Here is a 25,825-nt window from a genome sequence, read left to right as displayed (position 1 = left end):
ATGTAAGCCTTTTCAAGTTGGCTCTCAACTTCTATTGGTGCATCCTTATATTCTGTGACAACCTCCTTATTAACTAGAATAATAGGATTTCCTAGGCTCATGTTTAGAGAAGGCGATGGCAACCCACTCCAGTACTCTTGCCTGGAAAATCCCATGGAGGGAGGAGCCTGGTAGGCTGCAGTCCATGGGGTCGCTAAGAGTCGGACATGACTGAGCGACTTCACTTTCACTTTTCACTTTCATGCATTGGAGAAGGAAATGGCAACCCACGCCAGTGTTCTTGACTGGAGAATCCCAGGGGCGGAAGAGCCTGATGGGCTCCCATCTATGGGGTCGCACAGAGTCAGACACAACTGAAGTGACCTAGCAGCAGCAACAGCAGGCTCATGTTACATTAGCTACCTTTTTCTCAAAGACAGGTGGTACTTCAAGTAGCTTTGTTTCTTTTCATAGGAAGTGGTATTTTTATATCACAGCCTGGATGGTAGAGATGCTCACTGCTGTTAGGATGGGCTTTATTTCTAGACTTTTCCAATGAAGAAAACTATAGATAAATAAATGTGATTTCTTTTGAAAAAAAAATCTGATGAGTTCATTCTGATGCTTTGAGTTATAATTCTATACTTCTGAGAATACTGCTTGTTTTACCAAGCATTACACACAAAGTATTATAAGGATAATAATTCTAACACAGTCACCATATGGTTAATAAAAACTCTTCCAAAAACATGTACATGTTCTCTTCATTTTCCCTATCTTTTACTAAAGTTGAACTCTATCTACATTTTCAGTGCGGCCATATTAAACTACCTCCTATATCCCTCATCTATCTGAGTTCTTCAAAATAGTATGCGTATATTTAATGCTCATCAGTAGTCTCAATGTTGATGTATCTCCATCTTTTTGATTAACCTGAAGTTTATTCTTCAGTAGCTTATAAATAAATAGTCCGTAAAAACAATACTCCCTAAGCTCTCATGTGGCCATGACAGTTTGTGGAATTTTAATTTGGAAATCAGTTAAGTGAAGACATATTTTTGGTTCCCATTTCTTTCCTTGTATCTTAAACATAAGAGTCAATTATCCACTTGGCACAGGTGTTCCTGCCATAAAACCTAATGGCAATTCTCTTTCCATTTAGGTTACAAGACTATGTTAGTCTTTCTCATGCTCTAACACAGCAGCTAGTACTCTGTTCCAACAGAGTATCTTTTCACATCTTCATTTTCTTCCATCTTTCATCTTTCTTTTGCATTTCACAGTTTCTTTATTCCCTCTTTCCTAGTTTTATTTTTCTTTCTTCCTATTTTTCTCCTTGACTTTTCAAAAATAATAGTCTCTGTCTGGAAAACCAAGGACTTCCTCTTCCTTTTGCCAAACCTGTCTGGAAAACTGCTCCTTTTTTCTCTTAGTTTAGGAATCATCTCTTCCTGAAACCTTTCTCAATCCACTTTGATAAATTGCAATTGTCTTTTCCTAATGTTGTTACTTAAAATTTAATGTAAAGTATTTCTCTGGAAACCAAGTAAATTATTGACAGAACCCTCTAATTTACTCATTCATTACTAATAGAATACTCAATGTTGTTCAGTCACTCAGTTGTGTCTGACTCTTTTGGAACCCCATGGATTATAGCCCTGCAGGCTCCTGTGTTCATGGGATTTCCTAAGCAAGAATAACTGGAGTGAGTTGCCATTTCCTTCTCTAGAGGATCTTCCTGACCCAGGGATCAAACCCGTGCCTTTTGCATTGGCCAAACACTCTTAAATAAGGGATGGGGACCTACGTATTAGTTGCAAAAGTAGGCAAAGAAAACAGCAGCCACTATTGCTTCAATCACATAAAATTTCTTAGTCCTAATTTTTCAGAATAGATTTGTCTAATAGGCAAAACACTGTTAGTTCTTCCCAAATACCACTAGGCTGTGTTTATGGAGCCCTAACTGAGTGTCATATTTCAAGGGTTAACCGGATTGGGTCTGAAGATTTCCTCCCTTCTGGGTTGGTGTCATATTCCCTCACTGTCTCTGTCTTCCCCTGAAACAGTCTTCTTTCCCACTAGGTAATTTCCCCCAAAGCTGTTACTCAGAGCTGGAGGCTGACTTTCCATTGTCATGTTTATTCTTAAGACACACTCAGAGGAATTGAATGAATTACTGCTTCAACTGCTTTATCATGTTTGAGACTAAAACCTTAACAATACTTAGGAATAGAAGTATTCTTGAAACCAGGTCTCAGTGACCTGAACAAAACATACCCAATATATAAACCTCAAATATATCCCTTATGAATTTTACTTCTGCACTTTCTAAAGCAAAATAATCTTAATGATGTTCTATATGAAATTTCACCAAACAAAATGAAGACTTTGTCTATTAAAGTCATTCTCATACATCTGTATTATCAATTTATGTCTGTGAAATACTTGAGGGCAAGAGCTGTGCTTTATCTTTTTTATATTCCAAGTGCTTTGCACAGTACTTGACACAATGTATTTTAAAACACATACTGAATAAATAAATGTGCAAATGAGTAAATAGAGGTGTGAATAAGTGAATTGATATTTTCAAGTCAATATCCCTCAAAAATAAGCATAACTGACAGCTTCAAATTTTCCACATAAGAGTGCTTGAGGCAATCTAATAGGAAGTGTCTTCTATAGGATTATACATTATTAAGAAAATGTCAATTATTCACATAAAAAGGCACCTGATAGAGACTCCTTGGAAATTAATGTTTTTCCTAAGTATCTCCTGTCTGTGCTTACCGGAAAATAATCAGAGCTCATGAAAATAGTATGTTTACCTTAGCACTCAATCACAAAATGGAAATGGAAAAAGGTAATGCAAATTTTATATGTAATATGCTTTAATTATATATATCATTAAATTATATATAAATAGTTACAGTCTTCTCTGTATTCATTCAGCAAATTGAGCTGAGAAAGATCATACTTATGTCTATCTAAAATAGTGTCTGCATGACATATAAAATTGGCTCATAAGATGCAGAGATGGGAATTTCAGACCATGCAGCCAACTCAGACTTTTCTCAGAACCCAGGTTTGCTGCTACAGATAATGTGGGCTTGCCCTCCACCTTGCTGAAATACAGACGGCTTAGCTTGATTATGCTTTGACATGCCTTACGCTGGCACAATATTTATCTCCCAAGACATTAATGCATATTTTAAAAACTGCTAAATTTTCAACACGTTACAACTTGCTATCTGAAAGAAAAATCATGTTTCTTCAATCTCATAATTTATACCCTTCACCCTCTTCTCATCTTTTCCCTGCAGATATAGTGATTCAGTAATGCAGCCAGAACTTTTTGGATCAAGAACAGACAATTTTCAGAAAGGTTCTTTGTTCTTTTGTAAAATAAACATTTTTTTTTGTTCCCATTCTGAACACTGGGGCTATTTGGATGATATTTGCATCTTAGGAGATTTACAGAGTGGAAGCTGCTGGCAGGGGCTGCCCTTTCTCTGAAAGGTACCCAGGTTTTGTCTCTTCTTGTTCTTTGAGGGCAACTGAGCATTTAATCTTCAATAAAAACAGATCTCTTGAAAGTCAAACCAAATAGAAAGTTATAAGCTATTGAAGAATATTAATTTGTCATTATTAACACTTTTGAACTTCCTTGTTTGAATTTAACTGGACTTACCAACAAAGACTGGGGAAACATTTTTGTGTGGTCTGCTATCTTTCTTCAAGTCCATTCATTAATCACATTCCAGTTTTCATGTTGTATCGATTTTCTGTTGCCAGTGTAACAAATGATCACAAACTTAAGTGACTTAAAATCACACAAATTATTATCATACAATTTTATAGGTTGGAAATACAACGCAAGTATCACTGTGCAAAAATCAAGGTGTTATAAGGGATATGCTCCCTTCTGGAGGCATCTGGGGGAAATCCATTCCCTTCCCCTTTCTAGCTTCTAGAGGCTGCTCACATTGCTTTGTTCACGGACCCCTTACTCCATCTTCAAAGCCAATAAAATCAGGTTGAGTCTTCCCTGAGTATCACTCTGACCTCTTCTTCCTTTAAGTATCCTTGTGATTGTATGTGTGTGTGTGTGTGCATGCTCAGTCCCTCAGTCATGTCTGACTCTTTGCAACCCCATGGACTGTAGCCCACCAGGCTTCTCTATCCATGGGATTTCCCAGGCAAGAATACGGGAGTGGGTTGCCATTTCCTCCTCCAGGGGATCTTCCCGATCCACGGATTGAACCTGGGTCTCCTGCATTGGCAGGCAGATTCTTTACCACTGTGCCAAGTGGTAAGCCCTCTTGTGATTGTACTGATCCTATTCAGGTAATTTCCTAATTTAAGGTCAGATGACTAGGAAACTTAACTCCATTTAGAGCCTTGATTCTTCTTCATCATGTAACCTAACATATCCACATGTTCCAGGGATTAAGAATGGGAATACTGGAGAAGGGGGGCATTATTTTGCCTACCACAGAGCTTTTTCCTATAATTCGACAGAGTGTTATTTAAATCAGGAACCAACAGTCATGTCATCCCTATTATGACATATTTGATGCCATGTAGTATATATATGGTAGAGCTTCCCAGGTGGCGCAGTGATAAAGAATCCACCTGCTAACAAGGAGATGAGGATTTGATCCCTGGGTCAGAAAGATCCCCTGGAATAGGAAATGGCAATCCACTCCAGTACTCTGGCCTCAGAAATCAAATGGACAGAGGAGTCTGGCAGGCTACAGTCCATGGGGTTGCAATGAATTGGACATGACTGAGCAATTGAGCATGCATGCTAGCACATAATATGTATAATTCTGCCTCAAAGTCAAAGTATATGACTTTTAGTTATTTTATGCATTACTTCCTAATGCAGACTGCATATATTTACTAGCTGGCACTCAATCACATTTTTATTTATTTTTAAACTAAGATATAGTTCTGAACTGTAATGGTAAAGAAGAGACATAAAATTATTAGGAATTTCTTAAAATCACCAAATTTAATATTATAAAAGTGGATCTGGATATGGTTTCTGTTTTATTACATTTTCAATATGAATAAGTATTTATCATTCTCCTTTATCTCACTATAATGAGATTTTTTTCAAAGAGGGCTTCTCACTCATTTCAAGTTTCAGTGCTGTGAGAAATGGATGGAAAATATTATTATTAATAAAAATGTTTACATTTCCAACTCTTTTCAGCAAAGATGGTTTCAATTAAGTTAATGCTGTTTTTCAATGCCTAAATTCCGGCATGCTCTAGATGTTATATTAGTATGGAATTATCACTCACTTGCTTTTTTTAAATTCCCATTTAAAACAAATCTATGAACACAAACTCTTAGACACTGGGTAAGTTGATTCACCTTTCTGTGCTTCAGTTTTCTCATTTGTTAAATGGCAGTAATAACATCACAGGTTGAGAGGATATGTTAATTCATGTAAACAAAGCAGTCTACTGAGTACTGTGTTAGAGTGGTGCTCAAAAGATGTTCAAAATCATTATTATTAATAACAACCAGGTGGTACAGCTTACCTGAATCTTTAATTTCTTCATTATACCACTGATACTTCATTTAAAGACTTCCCCTGTGGCTCTAGAAAAAATTTAAAATAATTAAAAAACACTCAGTTCATTTGAAACACCCGAAAATTTAAAAAGTCAACATGAGATAGCCATATTGACCATATTTAAGCTAAGACAAGACACAGCAGGCTAGAAGACTAGAACAGGATATTAACTATGGTTGTCAGCAAAAAGTGACACTTGCTGGAAAATTCTGACTTCCATGACAGAGACAGAAGAAAGTGTAACAGTTCAGTTCAGCTCAATCACGCAGCTGTGTCTGACTCTTTGCAGCCCCATGGATGGCAGCACACCAGATCTCCCTGTCCATCGCCAACTCCCGCTTCAGCATCAGTCCTTCCAGTGAATATTCAGGACTGATTTCCCTTACGATGGACTGGTTGGATCTCCTTGGCAGTCCAAGGGACTCTCGAGTCTTCTTCAACACAACAGTGCAAAAGCATCAATTCTTTGGCACTCAGCTTCTTTATAGTCCAACTCTCACATCCATACATGACTAAAGGAAAAACCATAATATTGACTAGATGGATGTTGTTGGCAAAGTTATGTCTCTGCTTTTCAATATGCTGCCTAGGTTGGTCATGACTTTTCTTCCAAGGAGTAAGCGTCTTTTAATTTCATGGCTGCAATCACCATCTGCAGTGATTTTGGAGCCCCCTAAAATAAAGTCTGACACTGTTTCCACTGTTTCTCCATCTATTCGCCATGAAGTTATGGGACCGGATGCCATGATCTTAGTTTTCTGCATGTTGGGTTTTAAGCCAACTTTTTCACTCTCCTCTTTCACTTTCATCAAGAGGCTCTTTAGTTCTTCACTTTCTGCCATAAGGGTGGTGTCATCTGCATAACTGAGGTTATTGATATTTCTCCCAGTTATCTTGATTCTAGCTTGTGCTTCATCCAGCCCAGTGTTTCTCCTGATGTACTCTGCATAGAAGTTAAATAAGCAGGATGACAATATACAGCCTTGACATACTCCTTTCGCTATTTGGAACCAGTCTGCTGTTCCATGTCTAGTTCTAATTGTTGCTTTCTGACCTGCATACAGATTTCTCAGGAGGCAGGTCAGGTGGTCTGGTATTCCCATTTCTTTAAGAATTTTCCAGAGTTTGTTGTGATCCACACAGTCAAAGACTTTGGCATAGTCAATAAAGTAGAAGTAGATATTTTTCTGGAACTCTCTTGCTTTTTCAATTGCCAGCCGATGTTGGCAATTTGATCTCTGGTTCCTCCACCTTTTCCAAATCCAGCTTGAACATCTGGAAGTTCACAGTTCACGTACTGTTGAAGCCTGGCTTGGAGAATTTTGAGCATTACTTTACTAGCGTGTGAGATGAGTGCCATTGTGCAGTAGTTTGAGCATTCTTTGGCATTGCCTTTCTTTGGGATTGGAATGGAAACTGACATTTTCCAGTCCTGTGGCCACTGCTGAGTTTTCCACATTTGCAGGCCTATTGAGTGCAGCACTATCACAGCATCATCTTTTAGGATTTGAAATAGCTCAACTGGAATTCCATCTCCTCCACTAGCTTTGTTCATAGTGATGCTTCCTAAGGCCCACTTGACTTCACATTCCAGGATGTCTGGCTCTAGGTGAATGATCACACCATTGTGATTATCTGGGTTGTGAAGATCTTTTTTGTATAGTTCTTCTGTGTATTCTTGCCACCTCTTCTTAATATTCTGCTTTTGTTAGTGTATAAGTTGCTTTAATGAAACATACCTTTAACTACTACTATGGAAATGAAAAAAATGTCAATTTCTGCAAAACGGATTATGGCTAGATAATGTATCTGTGCGACCCATCAATTTGAATAGTTTGGAATAAATTTTATAGATTAATTTTCTATTTCACATATCCTTCTATACACATTTTATTTATATCTCCTGAAAATCTTTCTCGAATCAGTACAATTTCTTGAGTGAAACATAATAAATCTAACTTGTTTATGTCTCAGGTGGTTGTGAGTTTCAAGTAGACCCTTAGTGCCAATATAATAAAAATCATTTGCCATTGCAAAACACATTGATAGAAAATGGTATTTGATAGGTAATGACTATTATAATCACCATTTAAAATGTTTTTTTGTCCTTTAACACACATATAATTGTTAAGGCAATTAATAAATCCACATTGTTGTTGTTGTTTAGTCACTCAGTCAGTCATGTCCAACCCTTTGCGACCCCCATTGACCATAGCCTGTCCAGCTCTGCTGTCCATGGGACTCTCCAGGCAAGAACACTGGAGTGGATTGCCACCTCCTCCTCCAAATAAATCCACAAAATTACAGAAATACTTTTCAGTGTCATTTTCTTATAATTCAACTATAATTTTTCCAACATTTAAATCATTTGATCAATAAATGCAAATGAGCAACTACTCTGAGTGAAGCAAAGCACTAAGTACTGAGATATAAGTGAAAAGACTAACATGGCCTAATGATTTAATGGGACAGAAAAATGTTACATATATAACATTTATACATGTTACCCCGAGACAGTAGGAACCACTGTTATATACAAAGGTGATATATGGTTAGTCTATTAAATATAACAGTGTAACACAAAAAATGGATTACAAGACTCAAGAATGAATTGTAGAAAATGTGGAAGCAGTTTCAGAGAAACCACAACAATGCAGATGAGAGGATTAGAAAACTTTAGACTAAGATTGTGACAGTGGTAGACAAAAAAGGAAGCAAGATCTCCTATAGGAACTGGTGACTTACTGGAGATAGAAGAATTAAGGTGTGGGAAGACTCAAAGATAAAACCCTGGTTTCTGGTCTAAGAAACTGAGTGAATTGTTGGGCCGTTTTCTGTCACAGAAGACATTGGAATAAAAGCAGATTTTTGGGTGAATTTTGATTTAGGTTTTGGACTTTCTCTTAGAGGTTAAAAAAAAATTCCAAGTGGAGACAATAATAAGAATGGTCCTGTGTTAGGGTTATTGATATGTAGATGGTAATTTAAGCCATAGGAGGTATGAAATAATTTACACACAGAAAATGGATGAGAAGAAAAGCTCTGACAAGGGGTCCAGTAGGTAATGAACAATATGGCAGAGGATTCTTGAGAAAGAGCTAACACTGAACTCTGAGAGTACAGTGTCACAGAGAGTCAATGTAGGACAAAACAAGAAAATTTTAAATAAGTATAGTGAATAAAAGGGTTCAAGTTTTGCAGAGAGGTAAGTTAAAATAGAGATTGATAAACATCAGTTGAATTTTCTCATCAGTGAACTTAATGAAAATTGCTTTGGAGAAGTGATGAGAGAAGTTTGCAATTATTTAAAGTTTGAGCGAGGATATGAAAGGGTCTAGCCAACCTACAAGATGACTGGTTATGGAGGGCTGAAAAGAGTTAAGACTGTATCTAGGAATGGAATCACTGCTGATCATGAAGAGACTGTTAAGATACTTTAGCATACTAGCATGCTGATAAAGTGAAAGTGAAGTCGTTCAGTCGTGTCCAACTCTTTGCGATCCCATGGACTGTAGTCTACTAGGCTTCTCTGTCCATGGGATTTTCCAGGCAAAAGTACTGGAGTAGATTGCCATTTCCTTCTCCAGGGGATCTTCCTGGCCCAGGGATCGAACCCAGGTCTCCTGCATTGCAGGCAGACGCTTTACCCTCTGAGCCACCAGGGAAGCCCAGCATGCTGATAGATGATTAAATATAGAAGGAGATAATGCTGCTATGGGCCAGTGGGTTTTCAGTAGTAAAGGAGTCCAAAGGAGAATACCGGCTTTCATTCATGAAATCACTGTCATGACTGAAGTCGACTTAGTTTTCTACTACAGGAGTTTCATGCATGTCTCTGAAGTCAATACTCCCCCTTGGACTTTAATTATGTGAGCTCTGATGGATTTATATAACCCATGGGTTTATCTCATTTGCTATGAAACTTCAAAACAATTGTCTGTATTTATTCAATATGTTTCTTTCTTGAAAGCTCTTTTATTTCTAATTAATCACATTTTTAAATTTCCTTTTATCATTTGTCTAGGAAATTTTCTATCATCTTTTATAATATCATTGAAGAGATATTTGGACCTGAGTCAACCCTCTCAGTTACCTAAAATAAAGAATGGCTTATTACTGGAAAACAAATCTAAATTCCAGTGAATCACATGAAAAGCAGCAGGAGCACCAAGAATTCTCCTCCTTGAATCAACCTCTTTTTCCTAGCACAGTCAGTCTGGGCTTTGATAATGTAGTAGATGAAATCAGTAACAAAATCCCACTCTGTCAGAGAGAAATTGAAGAAAATGCCTTTTTTGTGCCCAGTGCACCACACTGGGACTCAAGAAAACATTCATTAGATGAAACACACCAAACATCCTTGAATGAATTCACTTTTAAAAGCTCAGAACTCTCCTGTCACCAAGTTAGTGAAACGCCAGTAATTGGTTTTAGTAGGCATTCTGTGCTACCAAATCCTCAAAACATCAATAAAGGAAGCTCTTGGGGAAATCCCATAGGAAAATACCATGATGCTGATGATTACGGATTCAATATTTTGCCTCTATCATCTACCAGTCTGGATAAAACTAATTCACAGAGTCAACTGGAAAATGAAAATCATAACTACCGTATAGGATTTGAAAGCAGCGTTCTTCCTATATACCCATTCTTGTCAACTAACTTGATGCCAAAAGAAGAAAATAAAAGCAGTAGAAATATGAACATTGTAGAGTCTTCTCTGATGCCCTTTAAAGGTTCTTCTCTACCCAGGACATGGGAAAGTACACTCCCAAAGAACACAGAGGTATGTACCATATTTTTCAACCTAAAAACATGAATCTGAAAGAATCAATCAATAATGTGCTGGGTGAATTTGGTAACAAGAGTAACTAATATTCAGTAAGGGAATGTATTACTACTACTTTTGAAAAAAATGCCTATTATTCACAAATTCCATTTTCATGAATTAAGGATTTTTTCTAAAGAAAGAGTTTTTCTAATATTTTTAAGTTCTTGTTTCATCAAAATTAAATAGTGTGGTATAGTATTTACATTTTTTTAGATAAAAAATATAATAGTCGGAGTTTTATATGATTGTATTTTTCATTCTTATTGTGTTATTATGCACATACAGAAACACAAATCCATTTCATTACATTTATATTTTGAGTTACATTACCATGAATTAAAACATCATATTATTGGTAGGAAAAAATGGCCCTTTACTCAGAGGCTTCTAAATTACCCTGTTGGCAGGCACCATCTATTGGGAACATTTCAAGAGTAGGAAATTAAGTAATCATTGTGCAATTCATCCTGATGGGTTCATTAGTAGTTTTCCAATCATTTTAGTAACCACAAAGCTTCTTGCATAATATTTGAACATTTCTCTGCTATACAGACTCTAGACACAAGGGAAACCAGAAGTAAACAATAAAAAGAAGAAACATTATTTCAGCTGTAATATTCAGGGTTAGACAAAAGGATTCTTCATTTATTTGACAACTATTTATCATTATTCTTAAGTTATATATGACATACTAGGCATAACAAATAACAAAGAAGAAAAATGCATGATACCTGATTTTAGGAATAGCATATTGTTCAAATTTACATGCAAATGAATAATGGCAACACAGTAAAATAACACAGAGGATGAGTTCATTAGAGAAGACACAACTGTGTCTGAGGCACTTGCAGAAGAAATAACACCTCAAGGGATTTGAATTAAAAGTGGATGAATTTTAGGAACCTCTACTTCTGATCATGATGGTGTAACAAGTATTAAACTTTCTCTCACCACTGAAAACAACTATAAAATTAGACAAAATACATGAAACTACTGCTTTCAAGACTGAAGAATCAGTCGAGACAGTGATCCTTGAGAGAAGAGAAACACCCAAGTGTTGTTATGGTCATTCTGGTTTCTGCAGGGATTCTTCCTGGTGCTAGGTAGGCTAGTGGAGCCTAATTTGAGCTGCAGTACCTAAACAAGGCTGAGCCCCAAAGAACTGATGTTTTCAAACTGTGGTGTTGGAGAAGCCTCTTGAGATTCACTTGGACAGAAAGAGATCAAATCAGTCAATCATAAAGGAAACCATCCTGAATATTCACTGGAAGAACTGATGCTGAAACTGAAGCTCCAATACTTTGGCCACCTCATGCAGAGAGCCAATTCATGGCTAAAGACCCTGATGCTGGGAAAAATTAAGGGCAGGAGGAGAAGGGGATGACAGAGGATGAGATGGTTGGATGGTATCACCAACTCAATGGACATGAGTTTAAGCAAACTCCAGAAGATAGGACAGAGAAGCCTGCAGTCCATGGGGTCACAAAGAGCTGGACACAATGGAGCGACTGAACGACAACAGCATCACTAAACTGAGGAGGCAGAGACTGCAGTTCTAGGCTGCAAAGGATGCTGTGATTTGCAGAGCAGACCACAGAAGGAGCTATGCAGTGGATGGGATTTATACTGCAGATTGTTGGCCAAGAGATCGGATTCACCACACACAAATAGAAGTTACGCAGGCCACAAGTTCTGATCCAGCAAGAGAAGACTGAGCAGAACATTTCTGGTATTCGATTGAGATCACACAAAACTATCTCTTAAGAGCAAAAGTTGTGCTCTATAGCAAATGCTCTACATACCAAATTAGATGTGGCCTCCCAAAAAAATAAAATCAAGGCAGACAAGACCAAAAGGATTTCAACTGCCTGCCAGAGAAAAAGTGTAGTTTGTAGAAACAATTCCTAATGTGTCATCTACAATATCCAATATTTAATAACAAATGCATAAGATGTGTAAAGAATAGGGAATTCTGAACCATAATCAAGAAAATAACTCAGTGAATAGATTCTGAGATGGAACAGATGTTGGAATTAACAGACTGTGAATCGAAGGAAGTTATTAAAAGGATGTTCAAGTAGATGAAGTAAATGTGAACATAATGAAAGACAAATAAGGAATCTGAGGAGGAAACAAGAAACTATGAAAAAACAAAGACTAATGGAAAATTTAGTATTAAAATTATACCTGCAAAGAAAAAGTCAGTGGGTATGCTTAAAAACAGATAAAGGATGATAGAGGGAAAACACAATACTTGAAAGGAAAATAATAGAAATTATCCAAACTAAAAAAGAGAAAATAAAAGAACTTTATAAAAGTGAGCAGGACTAAGAAACTTATGAGATAAACAGTTTAACATATGGATAATTTGGAAAGCTAACAGGAGAGGAAAGATGGAAAAATTCATTTCAAGAAATAATACCCTGAATTTTATCAAATTGAGTACAAAATATTAAATTATAGATATAATAAAATCAATACATCTCAAACTATAAATGCAAAGACAACCACATGTAGACAAATTATACTAGAACATATGAAGACCAAATTTGAAAAGATCATAAAAGGCAGCAGAGAGGGGGAAAAAATATGTCATGCAATGAAATATTTTGAATTAAAGTATTATCTTATCGGAAACAATGGAAGCCAAATGACAATGGAATGGCATTTTGAAAGTTTTATTAAAAAAAAAGAAAAGAATTCATACTTCTGTACTCATTGAGTACATGCTTGAAATTTTAAATAAAATAAAAATATTATCATATAAACAAATGTAGAGAAAACTTAGTTCACATACACACAAAAAACACCAAAGTGCTTTATATGCAAAGAAAATTATATCAGATGGAATCTAGAAAAGAACAGAACAAATGGTAAATATGATAGTATATCAGAAAAACTACTTTAATCTTATTTTTTTGAAAGACAGCTGTATAAAGCAAAAAAAATAGTATTTCATTTTGAGAATTACTGTATATGTAAACAAAAAGTAAAAGACAACAAGAGCATAAAAGATGAAGGGGGTAAATGTTATTTGCTGTTGAAAGTTCTTACATTTTAAATGCAGTAGTACAGTATTAACTCTAAGTAAACTGTGAAATATTTAGGATGCATATTTTAATTTCTAAGCTAGTATAACCACTACAGGAACAGTAAAAGAAAAAGAAAAACTAAAAATCCAACAGAGGAATTAAATGAAACAGGAGAAAAATCAAATAGATTGAAAAAGTCAGGGAAGGAGAAATAGAAGAACAAAACAAAATGGAAGAAATGAATAGAAAGAAGTATATGTGAACATGGCAGTCTTAAACCCAACCACATCCAGAAATATACTAAATCCATTCCAAACTAGATAAGAAAGACAAGTATTATTTACAAGAGTCAAATTTGAAAAGCATAGGTACAGATAGTTTGAAAGTAAAAGAAATCAAAATATTTAACATTCAACCAGCAAAACAAAGCCTTGTGTCATTACAAATATCAGAAAAAGTACAGTTCAAGGCAAGATATTACTAGAGAAAGAAAAGGATCATTTTATAATAATAAAAGAGTCAATCAGAAAGACATAATAAATTTAAATGCATATGTATGTAGTAACAGCTTCAAAATACATAAAGCAAAGATTTTTCTTTTAAAGTTAATCATATATCTACCCTCTAACTGAGTCATTTATGCACTTATTCACAAGAAGTGGAACACATGTCCAAAAAACACTTGCATATGAAAATTAATATTTCTCTTTACAATACTCCAAAACTACAAACAACACACCTGTCCATAAAAAAGAAAATGGGTAAACAAACTGTGGAATAGTAATGAAAAAGACTACTGCTGCTGCTGCTGCTGCTAAGTCACATCAGTCGTGTCTGACTCTGTGCGACCCCATAGACAGCAGCTAACCAGGCTCCGCCGTCCCTGGGATTCTCCAGGCAAGAACACTGGAGTGGGTTGCCATTTCCTTCTCCAATGCATGAAAGTGAAAAGTGAAAGTGAAAGTGAAGTTGTGTCCGACGCTACTTCAAATACAGCTAATAGGCAATAAAAAAGATAAATCTTTGATAATGTATGACAGCATAAATTTTAAAATATGTATGATTTAAATGAAAGAAGACAGAAACACAAGAGCATATGGTGACCGAAATGTGAATTAACAGTTACCAAATAGATGTTGAGACTGAGAGAAGGAGATATGGGGGAACTTTCTAAAGTGATAGAAATGTATATTTTGATTGGATATTAATATTCACAGTTGCATATATTCCTCAAAGTTCAAATATAAATATTTTTCAGATTTATGTATTTTTCCATTTGTATTTTTTCAGTAAAGTTTTAAAAATATTATTAAAAGCAGAATGGCTTTTTAAAACAAAATAAAAATTTTAGAATTGTATTTACCTTTTCTCCACACAAAACTATTTTAACAGTTTTTATTTTAAGCTGACAGGTTGTTCCATTCAGCTGGTTGAAGTAGCTCAAGGCAGTAATATGAGTTTGGCATCCTTTTGCAACAAAGTAAAAAAGTGAGTGCTGCTATTTCATTCAACTTTGACATTTCTAGAACGTGCATGAATTTGTCTATCTTAACATCCTTGAACTGACTAATCTTGCATATAGAATGTTAAAGCTCTATAATTTTTAACATAGTTAAATGGATAAATTTATTACACAGTAGTTCATTAATCAACTTCTGGTATTGTTTCATTGTTTACAGTAAAATAATAAAAATTTCCCCTGAAAATCTGCTAAAGATGAAAGTTTTATAACTTTGGGCTTGCTCATGCTGTTTGCTAATAGCTTGGTTTGCAGTAAATTAACTTCTCATTTAACTAGCACATAAGTGACTGACTTCTGTGGCTCTGTCCCAAACTAGCATGAATTTATCCTTCTTACCTGGAATATACTATTTAGAACAATGAGAATACCTTCTGCTTAATAACTCAATCTTACCCTGAATGGGCTGCCAGAATACTGAATAAATGCATGGCTGTTTGTCCACTGAAAAACAAATTTGACCACTAAGGGATATTAACAAGAAATCGCAGATCCCCTTTTTGCTAACCTAAATAAAGAACTTATAAACGTAGATGCCTCCTTTTTAAAGACCAATCTCTCATTAATCAATGAAAATTTATATAATGCCATTTCTTCTTTTGCTCAGATTTCTGAAATTTTTGAAAAATTAGTCCACTTTCATTTTAATTATCTTGATTTTTATACTTTTTGGCTGTTTTAAGTGTAATAAATATACATATAAGTAAACATATTTATCACCTATAGCTGCTGCCTGCTGAATGATCATTTGGGATTAAAGATTTGAACCACTGATTTAGCCATTATCTTAAAAAGCTACCTGAATGCCTACTAACTAGTTCATGCATGAGAGAGATTCAAACGAAGAACAAGAAGAAAACTGAAAAGCACGGTCAAGTTAAAAAACCTTGTTACCATATTGGAAGAACCAAAGGGCACACACATACCAAAAAACAAGCATTTCAAATCCATGAACCCATATTCAAACTTTAATTAACTTCTTGCTCCAGTTCACAGAAGAAAAATTTAAATGGCACTTTGGATTCCTAAATTAGGATCTTTAAAGATATCAATATTGATTCTTTCAAGAATAAGCTACCCACTGTAACAATCTGACAAGCACTGCCAGGAACTTGACACTTTAATAAAATTTAAGATGTGGTAATTTCTACTCTCGAAGCGTGAGAAATAGCTCTCTTCATATCACAAGGTAATACTTGGTATAGCTCCATCAAAAAACACTTATTAGTCTCTCCCATAACTTTTTTTTCCCCAAGAGAATTTAGTATGTATTTTTTTATGAAACCTTCTTAATAGTGACATAAAAATATTTTATGGGATGGTTTGTCAGTAGCTCATGGTACATTTTTAAACTCTTAGATGGAATTTTTCTCAATAGTTTCTTTCAAAGTAACCATAAGTACTAAAAAAGACAACCAAACAATAATAAATGTTAAAGTAGTAAAAAAGGAGACAAAGGTTACATTTACACATTTACTTTTTTGTTTGCAATAATTTTTGTTGGCATGTACTCATATAAAATGAATTTTTATATGCATAACTATTTTGTACACAAACACACTGTTCACTCAACAACAATTTTTTGAGGACCTACTATGTGCTGGTGTCCAAATACTTGCAAAAATATTTAGATATCCAAATATCCAAAGCTCTTTCATTCAAAAACAGACCAAATTGAATTTGAAAGACAAGTTTCTTAAGAGAGTCTCCAAACTTTCTGGAAAGCCATAGTAGAATGGATTTATATATCCAATTTCGTTTGTGTTTTTTCCTAATATTTAAATAACCATACCTAAAAATGCTGCTAACATTCCTGCTACATACCCTTCAAGAGGCTCTCTAATTTGTGGAATCTGGTTTCCTATTATGACATATTTTAAGCCATATATCTCAAGAAATGTAGTTTTATGATACAATAAAATATCATAGTGAGACAGGAGACAGACAGGTCCCACGCTATGCAGCCGAAGTTTGTCCCCTGTAGACATATACTCCAAGATAAGAGTGAGAGAGGAGCTGAGCCCTACCCAGTTAAGAGATAAAAGACCCCATATTCCTCATTCTCGATGTCAAAGAGATCTCCCCAACTACACATGTGCAGGAAGGCTCCCTGAAGCTCAAAAAGGAAGGTGGTGCCAGGGCATGGCAGGTAATGTCAATATCCAATAGCACATTTGCTAAAATCCATCTTGGCTAAGAGATGTGCCTACACCCATGGAAGGACCCTGAGATAAACCAAATACAGACTCGGAACCAGGTAAAGCAAGAAGAATGGCCAAGGGAAACCCGGAAGAAACACCCGATAAAAGGGATTCAAACTCGTCTGAGGGTGTGACTCTCAGCCCATCCATGTGCCTATCCACATGTGCTCTTTTCCTCCTAATAAACAATTTCTTTCCTTCACTACTTTCCATCTCTATGCGAAAATTCACTTCTACACATCTGATGGGCCAGGGCCTTGCCACTGGCCACTGATCACTGGTCACTGGGGGTCTCGTGGTTAGGATTCAGCGCTCTCACTGCCATGGCCTGACTTTAGTCTCTGACCCGGAACCGAAACCGTGCTTTAAGCTGCTACAGGCAAAGGCCATCACAGAGCAACAGTCCGAGTCGCTCAGTTATACCCAACTCTTTGCAACCCCATGGACTATAGCCTGCCAGGCTCCTCTGTCCATGGAATTCTCTAGGCCAGAATATTGGAGTGGACAGCTGTTTCCTTCTCCAGGGAATTTTCCATCCCAGGGATCAAACCCAGTTCTCCTGCAATGCAGGCGAATTCTTTACTGTCTGAGTCACCAGAGCAATAGTACACAAAAAAGTTTTGGGCCCACAGTAGATGCTCAGTGAAGGTTTAGAAAAGAGAGTCATGAATTTACATTTTAAATTGAATCCTCCAAAATGGTAGAAGGTTAAATCATGCATGTAAGCATTGAGCAGTATCTTATCATATGGTTGAATGCTAGATCATCAAACTCCTCAATTCAGAAATGGAGTCCAAACCTTTGATGGAGGGTAAAAGAAGGAAGAGTGGCCTATATGTTTATCCTAAGTAGTGGTTCTTGAACTGCAGTAATATTGACTTATTTGGAAAACTGCTGGGAGAAAAAAAAATGGGGTGGGGGTAGTAATCCTCCACTTACCTACTGAGTCAAAAACTTTGGGGATAGAATCCAGAAAACAAGATGATCCTTATGGATGCCAGGCCCATTGGATGAACATATACTTTTCCACTTGCGAGGTTCCTTAAAGAAGGGATGTTTTGGTAGAGTTTAAGGGTACAGAGATGGAGCTACCTCAGTGAGCCTATATTACTTTAATGCTGCATAAATTGTTAGGATGAATGTCAAGGATGTACTATATATGATATATTACACAGAATGCATAATTTTCATTCAGGAAAATTACTAGAAAGTTTAGGGTTCTGCAAAATTAACAAAAAAGGAAAAATAATCCAAGGCTTCATATTCATCATCAAAAGCATTTTAAATAGCTAGTTACAAATGTTATGTTATATTCTACATGTGGGCATAAAAATATAGCTCTACAGAGATTCAGCTATAATGATATATAATGATAATTATGAAGCATTACATGCAACATTCAGAAAACGAAGATCATGGCATCCAGTCCCATCACTTCATGGGAAATAGATGGGGAAACAATGGAAACAGTGTCAGACTTCATTTTTTGAGACCGCAAAATCACTGCAGATGGTGACTGCAGTCATGAAATTAAAAGACGCTTACTCCTTGGAAGAAAAGTTATGACCAACCTAGATAGCATATTCAAAAGCAGAGACATTACTTTGCTGACTAAGGTCTGTCTAGTCAAGGCTATGGTTTTTCCTGTGGTCATGTATGGATGTGAGAGTTGGACTGTGAAGAAAGCTGAGTGCTGAAGAATTGATGCATTTGAACTGCAGTGTTGGAGAAGACTCTTCAGAGTCCCTTGGACTGCAAGGAGATCCAACCAGTCCGTTCTGAAGGAGATCAGCCCTGGGATTTCTTTGGAGGGGATGATGCTAAAGCTGAAACTCCAGTACTTTGGCCATCTCATGTGAAGAATTGACTCATTGGAAAAGACTCTGATGCTGGGAGGGATTGGGAGCAGGAGGAGAAGGGGATGACCGAGGATGAGATGGCTGGACGGCATCACTGACTCGATGGACGTGAGTCTGAGTGAACTCCGGGAGTTGGTGATGGACAGGGAGGCCTGGCGTGCCGCGATTCATGGGGTCGCAAAGAGTCGGACACGACTGAGCGACTGAACTGAACTGAACATGCATGTATTGCTTTACATTCTACAAAAGTCTTTTATATGCCTTTTCTCACATAAAACTTTAAAGTAGATATAAATATCCTCATTTGTGCAAACAAAGAATATGGTCAAATAACTTGCCTCTGACCATGAAACTACTGAATAAGAGAGTCAGGGTTCAAACTCAAGGCTCCTGGCTCCAAGGAGAAACTATTTTGCAGTTCTCTGACTCTGACACAGCAAGTAATTGTGCAGAATGTACAAATGACTTCTGAGCTCAATTATTTATACAAAATCCAAATATTTGTGTAGAATCCAAATTTTAAAGAAAATGAGCTGCCAAGAATTGTACTTACCGATATGACACAAACAAGAGAATTTAACCATCAATAAATGAATAAATAACAAATGAGTGACTTCTGGCTTGAGAAAGGCACAAGTTCAAGCTTCAGAGGAAATGTCAGTGAAGCAATAGTCATTGTTCAGGGTGAATTTTCATATTTTATGAATGACAATGTATTCCTTTTTCATCAGCAAAATGGGTTTATTTGGAAGAAGCAAAAAATTACACTTTGGGTCATGTAATTATGGAAAACCACAGGCAACTCCCAGTAAAGCAAAGGAGAGGAAAACTTTCATAAAGGAGAAGGGGAAGTTGGGAGGGGCTATTACAAAAGTCCATCAGAGGCAAAGGGAGTTTTCCAGTAGAGTGGCTTTTCATTGGCTGACTTGTGACAGTCTCTCACTGACTGAGTTGTGGCCAGGCAAGGAAAATCTTTTCTCTTGGAAATCTGGAAAATGGTATTATCCCCCATGGGATTGTCGGGCATTAGCCATCAGGCAGGTCTAATGAAATTTCTTTCTATGCTGTCACAAAATTCCTTTTCCAAGTCTGCTTGGCTGGCTGTGTAGTTGTGCACTGGCAAAAAGTTTTCCACTCAATAAAGCATTTAGAAGCATTTGTGGAACCCTTTTCATGTTCATGGACTGTGTTTAGTGATGATGGGATACAAAAATGAATATATCATAGTGTGTGTGTGTGTGTGTGTGTGTGTGTGTGTGTCTGGTGGGATACAAAAAGGAAGGCAATATAGTGTGTGTGTGTGTGTGTGTGCATTTGTGGGAAAGAAGGCAGCAATAGCAACTGTTCCTCTCTTGTTTTTGCTGGACAATATATTCCTAATTGCTTCAAATGAGATGCACCAGAGAAAATTTAAAGACCAGACATTTACAGTTATTTTTGGTTTAACTGTAATCCTTACCAAGCTACCCTAGCTAACAGCACTGTACCACGAATCAGCTGCTGGCTACTTTCCTATATCAAATCTTCTATTGCAAACCCTGCAAGAAGTTTCTTGAAATTTTGTCCTAAGTACTTTTTCACATATATTTTTTCAGAATAAGAGAATCATATCATGCCGCTGACATGGATTCCAATTCTGGGAAGATTTGGAGCACGACTACAGCATTTCCATATAAGCTCTTTTCTAATACTAAGTTTAATATAAATATTTTTACTGATAACTCAACAAAAGGACTTCATTTTATCCCATGTGGTAAGCAATCTTGCAAATGAGTATAAAAATCTACCTAAAAGCTGGTATGAGCTGCCTAGCCTTGAGCCCACAGACTGAAGTCATTAAGAGAAGCAGTGTTAGCTAGTATTTTGCCCTGAAGTGAAGTAACAGGAAAACAGCTGGAAATCTTTTAACATTTATTTAGCTATTGTTTCAAAGAACTCTCTCCATAGCTCACCCCAGGACACCTTATTTTCCTACTATGAAATAGCAAGTATAGCAAGTTTTTAGCATATTAAAAATAAAAGCTAAATTTCAGAAAGATTCTAGAGAAAGGCTACATGTAAGTGGAAATGGCTGTTCTTATCCTTTAGAAACAACTGTTTTATTCAAAAGTAAATGGGAGATGGAATAGACATTGATACACAGCCTGTATCTTCAGAGTAAGAACTGTAATAGTCCTGTCAGTCCAGTATAGTTAGCAGATACACTGAATCCGTCTCTGCAGATGGATCCCAGGTATCTATCTTATTAAACTCACCAGATGATTCTTATTCCCTCAAGTTTTAGAATCTCTTTAAGTTGTTTAATATTTATTTCACTGTTACAGTCAACCTTTTTGCAAAACAATTTTCTTCTTCAAACAACCTTTGTTGCTACTAAGTGTCTACCTATCAATTGCTGTTTCTTGACAAATTATTGTTGTTCAGTTGCTAAGTCATGTCTGACTCTTTGCGACCCCATGGATGGCAACATAGCAGGCTCCCTTGTCCTTCACTATCTCCTGGAGTTTGCTCAAACTCATATCCATTGAATCTGTGATGCCATCCAACCATCTCCTCCTCTGTTGTCCCCTTCTCCTCCTGTCTTCAATCTTTCCTGGCATCAGGGTCTTTTTGGCTCTTCACATCAGATGGCCAAAGTTACTGGAGATTCAGCTTCAGTATCAGTCCTTCCAATGAATAGTCAAGGTTGATTTCAATTTTTTCATTGAAGAAGTGTTAGTTACTCAGTCATGTCTGACTCTTTGTAACCTCATGGACTGTAGTTTCATTATGATTACTAGATTTTGTTGTTGTTGTTGTTGTTGTTTTCCCTTTCTTACTCTACCTAAGGCTCCAAGTTAGTACAGATGACTACAAACATAACAATATTATGTAGGACTATTAGGATTATCTGGTTCGAAACTAACAGAAACCAACTCCTGCTGATATAAGTTAAATAAAATTTTTTTAAGGATTCCAGGTATTTCTTTAGCATTTAGGAGTAGGAATTCAGAAAACATTTGGGAAGAAAAATGTGATGTACAAGCAGTCCAAAATTCCTGTATGTCTCTCACCTTATCTCCTCTCTGTATAACTGTTTCTTATGTTTCTCTTACTTTCTGCTGACTCATTTCCCTTACTTTTCTGAATCACGTGGAAAGCCAGGCTCAAGCTTAAATGTTATTTGGCCAGCTACCTTAAGAAAGTTCAATCTCTAAAGAAAGTTCAATCTGTTGGATCTGTTACCAAACTCATGTTTGCCTGCTCACTGCTAAAAACCAATAATCAGGAGGAATTATTGAAGGTGCTTTAATCAGAAAAGCTGGCAGTCTGTGGAGAAGATGGACTCATGCCCCAAGGCCACTCCAAAGATTCTGCTCAGCCCTGACAGTTTTTAAAGGGAAACAAGTGGGGGAAGAATCTCGGTGACTCGTAGAGGCAGAAGGCTGGGTTCTCTGTTCTGTGCAGGTTGACTGATTCTCTCTCTTCAGATGTCATCTTGCCTGTGGGACATGTCTGCAGGATCGATAATAGGGTGGGGGCGGTGTTGCTCTAGAGAACTAATCATTCTTTAGCTACTCAATTCTTCATCTTACTTCTTTTTATCTCAGAAGAGAATCAACAGGTTAATTAGGTTCTTTCAAGGTTACAGGGGAACAGAAATGGGCAAAGAGAAAAGGGGCAAAAGATCTGCTTTCAGATCCACTTCCCAATTTCTGAAAGCAGGTTCTGATTGGACCGCCAAGGTCAATGCAGTGTTGCAACTTGATCCAATCAGAATGATATCTGAGTAATGCTGACTTCAGTGGCTGGAGAAGAAGAAAGAATTATGAACTAAGGAAACTATTCCTGATCTTCCAGTTTATAATATTTAATTTCCAAAATTGGATTTGGCAAGCCAGAGGCCATTTTTGACTTTTACAAGCAGTTTCAGTAAAGTGATTAGGTCATTGTATTAAGTGTGAGAAATGTACAGTGGTAAAGAGGATGTCTGTGGCCTCAAAGATACTAAGAGTGCTTATAAGAAGGAGGAGGTGGAGGGGATGGATTAGGAGAAGGAGGAAAAAGTAGAGGAGGAGACAAGACACATTTATGAAAATATACAGAGTAGTGTATGCTACTCTTAGGAGAAAAACTTTTCCTCTGCCCATTTAAATTTGAAGTGGGATAGGACTGTGACATAATTGACAATAGACAGATTAACAAGACAAAAGACAAGATTTCTTTACACAGTCATTAACGAGTGACCTGCTGAAACTCAGAGGTATACATTTATATAACAGCACAATATAAAAACGTGTGCAGGGGGAGGTATTTAAAGTTTCAGCTAGAAAAAACAATAATTATATATCTTTTTATGCTAGTGGATGGGCAGTCTGTCTCCTTCCTGAAATTTGCAGGAAGCTCTCTCAGAAGGAAATTAATAGCACCTGTATTATGAGACTTGGCTTTATTCAGTAAGAAAAGTACCAATAAGATTTCAAATGTTTTCATTTTAAAGTAATTTTTACACCAAAACTGTGATCCCTTCGCTACTTTATATTAGTGCTTTACTAATAATATAGACAGAGGATGAGATGGCTGGATGGCCGATTTGATGGACATGAGTTCGGGTGAACTTCGGGAGTTGGTGATGGACAGGGAGGCCTGGTGTGCTGCAATTCATGGGGTAGCAAAGAGTTGGACATAACTGATCAACTGAACTGAACTGAACTGAATAACATAGATGTACTCTAAAGAATAAAAACATGAAGAGCATTTCAAGAATGACTATTAAAAACAAGAAGCTGTTGCTAGAAACTTATGGAATAAAGAAATCTAAACAGAAAGAGGAGTAGACAGTGAGAGATTCTCATCCAAAGAGAATTCTGTTTCCCCCAGAGTGAGAAAATAGAATCCTTCTGGAGGAGCAGGTGTTTTGAACAAGGTCGTCTCTGCTTCTACAATCTTCAGCTATCACTTCAGTGAAGAAGATTCCCTGTCCTTTTTTCTAACTCCAAAGTTATTCTAAAGGCAGTGTCTTTACTTTCTAGATTGAAATGATACATAGCTGGAACTGTATTAGGAAGTCATTTGTGACCTGTAAAGTGGTAGAAGTCAGTTTGCAAAGATTAAAGAGTAATTGAGAACTATTGGCAGAAGTTATGTACTCTTTAAAGAAATTTGGCACTAATGAGAAGGTATAAATTAAATAAATAAATAAGATACTATCCTTAAGGGAATATAATGGAAGAGGAGTGATTTTATTGGAATATTAAATAGAAAAAGATTATTTTAAAGAAAAGACAAAAGCATCTTTAGAGGGGGGGGGGAACATTACATAAGAGAAGGGTTTAAATTGATGGAACTAGAAACCAGTGATGGAAGAATCATATGTGAAGAAGTTAGATTTAATAAAAAGCAGTGATACTCCAGCTCACTGGAAAAGACCCTGATGCTGAAAAGATTGAGTATAGAAGAAGAAGGGGATGACACAGGATGAGATGGTTGGATGGCATCATCAACTCAATGGACATGAGTCTGAGCAAACTCCAGGAGATAGTGAAGGACAGGGAAGCCTGGTGTGCTGCAATCCATGGGGTCCCAAAGAATTGGACATGACTTAGCACTAAGCAAAACAACAGTGATTCTTTTATATCAAAAGACATGTAAAGGGATCGAGAAGGATGCATAAAAACTAGATTTAAGCTGCAAAGTAGCATAATTTTAAAAATCACGAATGGATCTTCGCCTTTTCAATATGGTAGGTAATATGGTCAACAGATTGAGAAGGGTTGTATGAAGTTGGCAACTGTGAGAAACTGGAAAAAGGATCATATTAGCTGCCAAATTGAAGATATAGGTATAAAATTTACTTAAAATAAACCATGGTACTTGTTGGCTTACAATATGGATGAAAAGTTTAACTTACAGATGCTTAACTATTTGGCTTCAAGGAGAAAAATGGTAATTTCAGATACAGACATGCTGAATTTGAAGTGATAATGAGACATCCAAGGAGTAACATGAGTTAGTAGTAGAAGACATGACACCAAAGCACAGAAGAGGAGTAACAGCTAGAAACTAGCTTATGGAGTCCTTCATGTAAACTGCAACAACTGACTGGAGTGAAATAATGAATGCATACATACTACAAAATAGCCTGGGCCATACAGTCTTGGAAATGGGAAAGTCAAATTAATTAAAATAAACTGGAGTCTTTGGAAATATTTCCCTGCCATTTTACATTGGCCATGCTCTCCCCTTCTTTTCAAAGCCTTTCCAGTCTTGATTTTGCTTGTGGCTATATTTTCCTCTAGCTTCAATTCATAATATTTCAGTCAATATTACCAAGCAGTAGCACATACAAGACACTCTCTCCTATGTCAGGGCATTTCTTTAATCTCTACTTCCCTGATGATCAGTATCGTTTGTTTCTCTAAACATTTTATTGATAACAGCTTGATCTCCCATAAAATGCACTTTAAAATCCAACATTATATGCTTCCATTTTTCCTTCATGGCAAGTTCAATAATACCACTTATACTATGTTTTGTAAGCCAGTATGTGACAAAAACCTTTCCCAATGGTTTGGGTGGTAAAAGAAGTCACATCAATGTAGACATATAAGCAAAACTCAACTTCAGTTCAGTTCAGTTCAGTCACTCAGTCATGTCCAACTCTTTGCGACCCCATGAATTGCAGCACTCCAGGCCTCCCTGTCCATCACCAACTCCTGGAATTAACTTCAAACTCATGTCCATCGAGTCAGTGATGCCATTCAGCCATCTCATCCTCTGTCGTCCCCTTCTCTTCCTGCCCACAATCCCTCCCAGCATCAGAGTCTTTTCCAATGAG

The 25,825-nt window shown here is 36.6% G+C and overlaps 1 protein-coding gene across 1 annotated transcript in view; it reads left to right on the top strand.

Moving 5' to 3' along the window:
- PIK3C2G (phosphatidylinositol-4-phosphate 3-kinase catalytic subunit type 2 gamma) overlaps positions 1–25,825 on the top strand; it is a 487,933-nt gene that overhangs the window by 33,263 nt on the left and 428,845 nt on the right. Inside the window, exons 2-4 of the mRNA XM_068970622.1 lie at positions 9,591–10,352; positions 14,835–14,917; positions 20,604–20,761. Coding sequence (XP_068826723.1) covers positions 9,672–10,352; positions 14,835–14,917; positions 20,604–20,761 — 922 coding nt within the window. The 5' untranslated portion in view covers positions 9,591–9,671. The remainder of the gene's footprint in view (positions 1–9,590; positions 10,353–14,834; positions 14,918–20,603; positions 20,762–25,825) is intronic.

The sequence above is a fragment of the Capricornis sumatraensis genome, chromosome 4, assembly GCF_032405125.1.
Source record: "Capricornis sumatraensis isolate serow.1 chromosome 4, serow.2, whole genome shotgun sequence".
Taxonomy (NCBI): Eukaryota; Metazoa; Chordata; class Mammalia; order Artiodactyla; family Bovidae; genus Capricornis; species Capricornis sumatraensis.
The sequence above is the reverse complement of the archived record's forward strand: the minus strand, read 5'-3'. Positions and strand labels throughout refer to the sequence as shown.